The following is an 8,011-nucleotide window of genomic DNA, read 5'->3' on the forward strand; positions in this document are numbered from 1 at the left end:
TTCCTGTTCGGGACCAACGGAAACACGCACATGCGCGCGCGCATTCGTGTATAATGTGTAGAACGTCGAGGTGAACAATACAGATTATTCGACCATATAATCTACGGTAAAATTCTTTTACGATAATCCGCTCTTTAAACAGCTTGTAACAGATTTTGTTTTTCTTTTATATGTATGTATATACATGCGTGCGTATATTTATATCAGAATACCCGTCTGTTTGAAGGGAAAACCTGTAACCGCAGTCTCACGCGATAGTACACATCTTATGTGTGGAAAAAATGCAACGATCATCGCATGACGAAGCGATGAATCGTAACCGTCTCGGTGTTTCCGTTTACGAAGTTCATACGATCGAACATAGTCAAGGTGAACTAGTTGTCGTATCGCGCTATCCGCTTAATCCGGAGACCAGTCTACGCGATCGACTACGCGTCGTTTCGATGCTCTCGGATTGCCACTCGTTCCAACGCCTTATAAGCATAACCTCGAAATCCACTACTATCTTTCAACCGTCTCTCCTTCACGCCCTTCTACTTCTTCCGGCTTTTCCTCGTTGAAACGCATCGCATCCCGTTCGCATCCTGTTCGCATCCTGTTCGCATCCTGCCTTGTCTCGTCGTGTCCACAATTGCCTCGCTCGACTGGCCGATGTCATCGTATTCCGAATCCGGTTTAAAATCTAATCGACGAATGTTCGCCACACGCAACGATACGTCTATCACCGAGATCGTAAAGTCTGCGCGATTTTCCGACAATTCGCTCGCTTCTTAAGTACTTACATATAAAATGTACGTATAGGAAATGTAATTAGCTCGACGCGTTCGTACATTTCCAAATTCGCTTTACTCTCTATTTAGCACAGCGCAGCGTCCCCTCGTTACGCGTCTAGTAGTTCTGTGAAAGTAAAACCCCGATTAATCGAAAAGGATACCGAACGAGTTATCGTCGGTGAACGAATAACTACAGCGTTCCTACTATCGGCAGCAATGAAATAACATGAAAAGCATTGCCGATTTATCTTCCGTCGGTTCTATCGTATTATTTCGCGCCATCTCCCACGATATATCCCGCGCATTCTCCGCCATTACCAACGAGAACTTTGCAACGCGCCACCTCTACCTAATAATCTTTCCTTCTTCGCTCGCAAACGTTATCCATCTTTTTCTCTCCTTTCTCTTTCGTTTCGTCTCTACGTCAACGACACTTTCACACGTAACTAGACAGCGAGGGAAATAATCACGGGATAAAAGGAACAACTATAGTTGCTAAACAGTCCCGACGTTATATGGCACTAAAAACGAAGGTATCATTTTACGAAGAAAAAGAATAAACTTACGCTACCACACCTGTTCCTTCTCCTCCTCTTATTCTCCAACGTTTCTCCTTTTCAACGGCACCTCGAAAAAGCTGAGAAATTTTTCCGATAAAACTACTCCCTTGCGCGGTGAACAGAGCTGACGTGCATTCCTCGACGATCGCTGAGCGAGCGAGCGAGCGAGAGAGAGAGAGTGTGTGAATGTGTGTATGCGTGTGTGAAAGAGAGAGCGAGAGATGACGAGAAGGATGGAGAACAACATTCTTGATTCGCTCTCACGCGATGTGTGAACTAATGCAGCGCGGCAAGAGGACTACGAGGAGAAACAAACACGGATAGAGTACTTGTTTTACGCGTGTAGGAAAGCAGAGGCGACGCAGGTTAACGTAGCGTGTGTACAAGTGTTTTGCTCGGTCGATTTTGCCGGAATATACATAAGTCGAACGAGGACAGGAAGCCGATCAAACGTTTCGCGTTTCGTGTTCGATTCGTCAACCTCTCCCCTCGGCCGCTTATTTCCAACTATCCGTCGTCGTATTCCCCACCTCTTTTATAATTAGCTTATTTGCATCCTTGCCACTGACGCTTCGTTTCCCTAATTTGCTTCTAGCACACGATGACCGTTACCGTGACACTGAAACGAATATTGCAAACTTTGATCCCGAAACGCTCGAATATTACGAATAATAATGTTTCGTAGAAATAGAGATAAAGATAGAGATAGAGAGAGAGAGAGAAAGAGAGATGGAGTACACCTCTGCGACATAGCTAATACAAAAATACTGTTCTGTTGCACCATTTCTTCTCCTATTATTCCTATTATTTTTATGCATAGTAATCCCTGTAGTCTTTCAAAACACTCCTTTATCGCTGTCAAGGTGACAGAAGAAAAAGAAAAAGAAAAAGAAAAGAGAAAAAAAAGAACGAAAATAACGTACACGGCATGATGTAATCCGATAAGAGTATCTTCTTCTAATAGCCACTGTCATCTTTCCTTTCTGGAATTCTTTTCTTTTCTTTTTTTTTTTTTTTTTTTTTTTTTTTTTTTTTACAACTTTTACTCTTTCTTCCTTCGGATTTGTCGCTTCTCCTCGAAAGAAAAATATCTCACAAACATAATGAGAACGCATAAAACCGTACAACCGGTTCAACAAAGACCTCGGTGCTCCGAGAATCGTTAGACGAAGAAAAAGAAACTATGAAACAGCGTCCCTGTTTGGAAGAGAATATGTTCCGATGATGAGAAAATCAGCCTCCTCGTACGTATACGAACCGCGTACTAGAGCTGCGCATAAGAGTTGCGTACAAGAGCTGCGTACAAGAACTGCGCACAAGAACTGCTTACACTCGTGACGCGCACATTACGCTCCTTTGCTTTCTGTCTCGCAACTTTCGGTAATCGCGACGACCATGCATCTTTTCGCGGAATGTTCATTTCGCGAAGCCGTTATAACGTATCACATATCCAGAAGAGAAAACTATTACGACGGCGACAAGCCAATCGTCACTGACCGCTGATATTTTCCGCGGAAACATCGTAGAACGTTACCAGTTATGATATACACGAACAATCGCATTCAACCAACTATTACTTCTTTATCCCTCTTCTCCGTTTTTCTTTTCCTCTGTCTTTCTTTCTCGTATCTACTCGTTTCTGCAGCCTTTTCCGATGATAATAATAATAATAATTACAATTCGGCACCGCGCGATAAGGATTTCGTCTGGTGAAAGAAAAAAATCCTACCGGCGCCAAGTCATCCGTTATTTGCTACGATTATTAATTGTACAATTATGTATGTATGTATCTATGTGTACACATATACACATACACACATATATATGTATAGTATATATGTATAGTATATACTCAGCATCACAGTAAGATAGCGCCCTTCATTATTTTAAGTGATCGTCGATCTACTCGGACTGTTTACATTCATTCCAGTTAACAACATACGCTACAACAATCCGTTTAAACGTCGTCCAATAATTTCTTTTAACATCGACATCGTAATTACTCTTACAGTATTCGATTCGTATCATGTTCGTAAAAGTACACCTGTACACAGGGACAGAAACGATGAAGGAGTAAAATCGTGGAAAGATACTGTGCTCGATAAAAGCGATTAATTAATCACTCTCGTCTAGTACCGCGCGAACGTACCAGCGTGATCGATCATTTTACGAAATACCGTCACCCAGATTGAAGGAAGAGAGGAAGGAAGGAAGGAAAGTAAGAGAGAAAAAAAAGAAAAAAAAGAAAGAAAAAAGAAAGAAAAATAAAAGCGATAAAGCGGACACGATGTGATTTTCGTAATTGAAAACGAACGCGAAATATACGCCGAGGGAAATCAACTGCCGACAACAGCCTCCTCCTTCGACGTTTGATACACGCGTAAACGAGTGACGCATGCTTATCTTGGAAGAAAGAAATTATTTGTACGTTACATGACGCCGAAGAAAACACTGAGGAACTTCATACGTAACGGATACGTATCGTTTCCCATTTCGCGATCCAACTTAAACGAGCTATCGTATCTCGTTCCATATACTGTGAAACACACGATACGGACGAAATACCGTCCAATACTGTGTACTATGTTTCGGTGGACTGTCTAACGTATGCTCTGTTCTATCTATCAAGTGGCAAAAGAATAGTTCTAATAGTAGATACTTATAATTACTCTGAAAATAAATAGTTATAAAAATAAGCGAGCATTTTATGCTTAAAATACCTTAAGTAAAAACTTAATTAGTTTGCACCACGTACGGAGTGGAATGTGTGGTCTCTCTTACTAGATCGTAAAAGCGTACGTCTAACAAAAGGTTTAACTACCGTGTAAAAAACATTAACGACAACTTGTTAGTTGTAATTCGAAGTGCGACAGTTCGATAAAAACACGTGGGTCAATAAATAAGGGTGCAACAAGAGATTAGAAATAGGATAAAAGACGAGATCAAAATTGATCGATTCGTCGATAATCGTCGTTACTCGTCGTAGAATAAATAACTGTGCTGAGAATCTGATCTCCCCGCGAAGATACATTAGGTACATTGTTCGATTCGTCTTTCTATTTCTGCCCAATCACAAACTCTGGCCCCACCCCTCTTTCCAACTCATCCACTCGCCCACTCACCTATCCATCCCTTTATCCACCAATCCATACATTACTCCATCCAACCATTCATACACCCATCCACCCATCCACCCATCCACCCATCCACCCATCCACCCATCCACCCATCCATCAATCCATCCATCCATCAATCCATCCATCCATCCATCCATCCATGCATCCATCCATCCATCCAACCATCCATTCATTCATTCATTCATTCATTCATTCATGCATTCGCTTATTCAGTTCAGTTCATCTATCCACTCAAGCTTCCTTTCTTCATTTCTACTACCCTATCATCCCCCTCCCTCCCGACTTTCCCTGACACATATATAATTCACAGCTCTATGCACTGTGGAAGAGAAAAGACATTTTTACACGTAAATATATTTTCATCGCGAAAATGCGAAACGCAAGCACTCACGATTTCGATATTTAACTTAAAACCGAGAAAACCTTTTTGTACTCTTCTATAAACTTTTTCGCATCTACTCTTTACTTATATCTAATGACGACAATAAGTCCCGAGGAGCACGCGAACGTACTTCGTGAGGATTCACGCAATATTCAAGCGTCGAAATCGTTCCGCGAAACGAAAACATACGGGACACAGAATTCAAACAAAACGGCACAAATTCGTCATCACTATCGTTTGCTTCTCGACGAATCGTTGGAAACGCGAGAAGTTCGGGTCATAAATTCACTCGAACAGAAAGAAACCGTGAGCGAAAATTGAGATTCCAATAACACATGGAATACACTTTTGTACGTTCCACGCACTCGCTCGCCAAGGACCGTTACCGACCAAAACGAATCCTGTGGCACTATATACTCTTACCTCAGTACTTTACGATACCGAAACGCCGGTCAAAAATCTTATACTATTCGCGACGTGTCCTTTTTGGACGCTGACTAACTCCAACTTCGTCGGTACCACGCGACTTTTTACCGATTTGTACCTGACTCTGTGCGGTTAGCTGCAACGAAATTGCATGCGTATTTAATTTTTCAGCCAGTAGCAGGTCCTTCAGACCCTTCATCTTCTGACTGTACAACGTTATCCTTGGTCTCTCATGCTCCGAGTCGGTCTCTACCTCGGGATCAAGGTTCTCCTGAGAAGTGGAGGGTGCAGGAGGCAAAGCGTCGTCTGACGGTGCAACAAATGGTTCTCCGCCACCTTGCAGTAGGTAATCTCTGTTAAGTATCTTTTCGCTACATGCTGCTGTCAATGCTTGAATACTAGGATGCATCGGTGCTGGATTAGACGGTACTTTAGATTCTAAGCTTTTGATCAGATCGCGCGCCGCGTTGCCCCTCTCTTTAGTCTTACAATAATTGTTGTTATTATTATTCAACGTTTCTTCCGGACTCGTTTCCCTCTTCTGCGATTTCTCCTCCTCCTGTTTCGCCTCCACGTCGTAACAATCGATAATTACCTGAGCGCGAATACTGGCATCGAACTTTGAAATAGTGTTTACCAACGGTCGTGCCCATCCAATGTGTAAAACAGGTGTATTCGCTCCTTCCTCCCACTGACAGATACCGTCGTAAAACCTCAACAAATAAGCGAAACAACGCGGCTGTCGCAACAAACGTTCGTCAGCTCGTACCGTATGAGGTATAAGCTCGTTCGCTATTTCCAACAATTCTTTATATATCTCTCCGTCGTCTCTCGAATAATCATACCTATTGGGAATTTGAAGTCAATCAATGACAAATCTCATAATTTATCGAATTTTATCGACTCGTACTTACTTTCTTAAAACGTCTGCCGCGTCAGCCCATGATGCCAACGCGTTGGCGTGCAATCCGTGTCTGTACAAATAACCGCCCTGATAAGTATACGGATACACATGAGCATTTCCATAATATTTCCTCGCCGATCGTATAGCTTCCTGAAAACGTTGACAAATCGAGTAACGCGAAACGAATAAGCAAGTTATCTATTTGTGAGTAAGTAAGTTACGGTATTTATGTGAAATACCTGAAAGAGATCAATGGCAGGTGGTCTGCCTGGAGTTGGCGCTGCTTCTTCGAGATCTCCCAAATTACCAAGAGCCATAGGATATTTAGCGAGATGACCCAAATCGTACAACAACCATAACAATTCTTGTTGAAGCAATGCCACTTCGGCTGCATCTGCAGTTGCGCTTAAACTAGGATTTATAGCAGACACGATAGTAGCAACCTCCATTGCTCTAGAGCACACAACGGCTTGTCCATTGACATATAACCATGATCGGGAGGCCACTCCTGGTTCCACAGGTTGGCCACGTTTATCCTCGTTTCCCTTTCCTAGTAACACACGTAGAATCAAGAGTTTTCTTATTTGTAGATAAATTTGAAATGCCCAACTCTTTGGACAGCGCTTACCATGCCAAGTAACTTCTGCAGTTTCGGTTCCATCTTCTCCATAAACTACCCAGGCATGATCTTCTGACATAGCGAGATGAACATCTTTAAATCCCAGTACCTGACAGCCGGCAACCACGGCAAAAGCCACGCCAAAACAATCCAATTTATTCGCTGTGAGGTAGCTATAGAGACTTTGTAAATGCGCGCGATCTTTGTAATAACTTCTAGTAAGAGAGTTCCATATTACGTCGGAAACTTTCTTGACGAGCTCTCGGGTCGCGTATTTCGTGTCGTAAACCGTAAGATCAACCGCGCCCTTAATCACTGCATGGAACTTGGTATAAAGGGCTTCGGCAATGTGAAACTCAACGGCCGGCAATTTCGGCTCATCATAAACAGTGGTCTCTTGCGACGCAAATGTCCGATTGCAGGTTAGGGAATTCTCTACTGCGCCGACAAGAATCGAGAGCAAAGCTAAATCTGGTTCCGAGCTGTTTTCCAACTGATTTTGGAAGATCCGTACGATCGAGGAGATACTCTGGATAGGAAATAGAGCCTTATCCTCGTCTCGAAAACCCGCCATGTCGCGACTGGCAGGCTGCACACACGAGATCGAGATCTTTGCTCAAACCACGAGTGTCATCCTATTTCGTGTTTATCTTGACAGAAACCTTCAACGAAATCACGCGATCTGTTTGACCTCCACTTCCTTGACTAACGACGTACGCTAGTCAATGTCGATTTTCTAATTCTCAATGCGAAACTTTTACATTTCCGTACCACAAAATGCACCACAACCGTGTATCACCCAGCGGCGCGCCGCCACTAGGATCGTTTCCAACGAAACTTTCGTTCTACCATTCGACAAAGCGAGAAGGCAAGTTTCTGTGAGAGCGACGTAAGCCTGACGTACAGTACACAGTTCCGGACGCGCGCATTTTACGTTCTAGAATTTTCCACAGTATCTATATAAATTTCAACGCTTTAAACATACATTTGTCTATATACTTTTCATGACATTCGGTTGCTTTCAATTTTAATTTCTTTCATCTTTCAATATTTACTTATATGGTAAGCATATAAAAATTTTAAGGATACTAGAATTCGTACACCGGCTACGATTTCATAGATATAAAAGTTTCCATATACGACGATAGATTTACATTAGAATTGTATGGTACGCCATCTAATTGATATCTATATCTATATCTATATATAT

General features: G+C 42.4%; 1 protein-coding gene across 1 annotated transcript; it reads right to left on the minus strand.

Moving 5' to 3' along the window:
• Window positions 1–5,131: 5,131 nt before the first annotated feature.
• Window positions 5,132–7,446, minus strand: Mnn1 (menin 1). Its single transcript, XM_017901712.1, has 4 exons — window positions 6,811–7,446; window positions 6,422–6,732; window positions 6,193–6,332; window positions 5,132–6,123 (listed from the first exon to the last, which is right to left on the minus strand). Exons 1-4 carry the CDS (start codon window positions 7,373–7,375, stop codon window positions 5,319–5,321), a joined length of 1,821 nt encoding a protein of 606 aa, XP_017757201.1. The 5' UTR covers window positions 7,376–7,446; the 3' UTR covers window positions 5,132–5,318.
• Window positions 7,447–8,011: the final 565 nt, after the last annotated feature.

The sequence above is a fragment of the Eufriesea mexicana genome, unplaced genomic scaffold (genome assembly GCF_001483705.2).
Source record: "Eufriesea mexicana isolate 0111107269 unplaced genomic scaffold, ASM148370v2 scaffold1723, whole genome shotgun sequence".
NCBI lineage: Eukaryota > Metazoa > Arthropoda > Insecta > Hymenoptera > Apidae > Eufriesea > Eufriesea mexicana.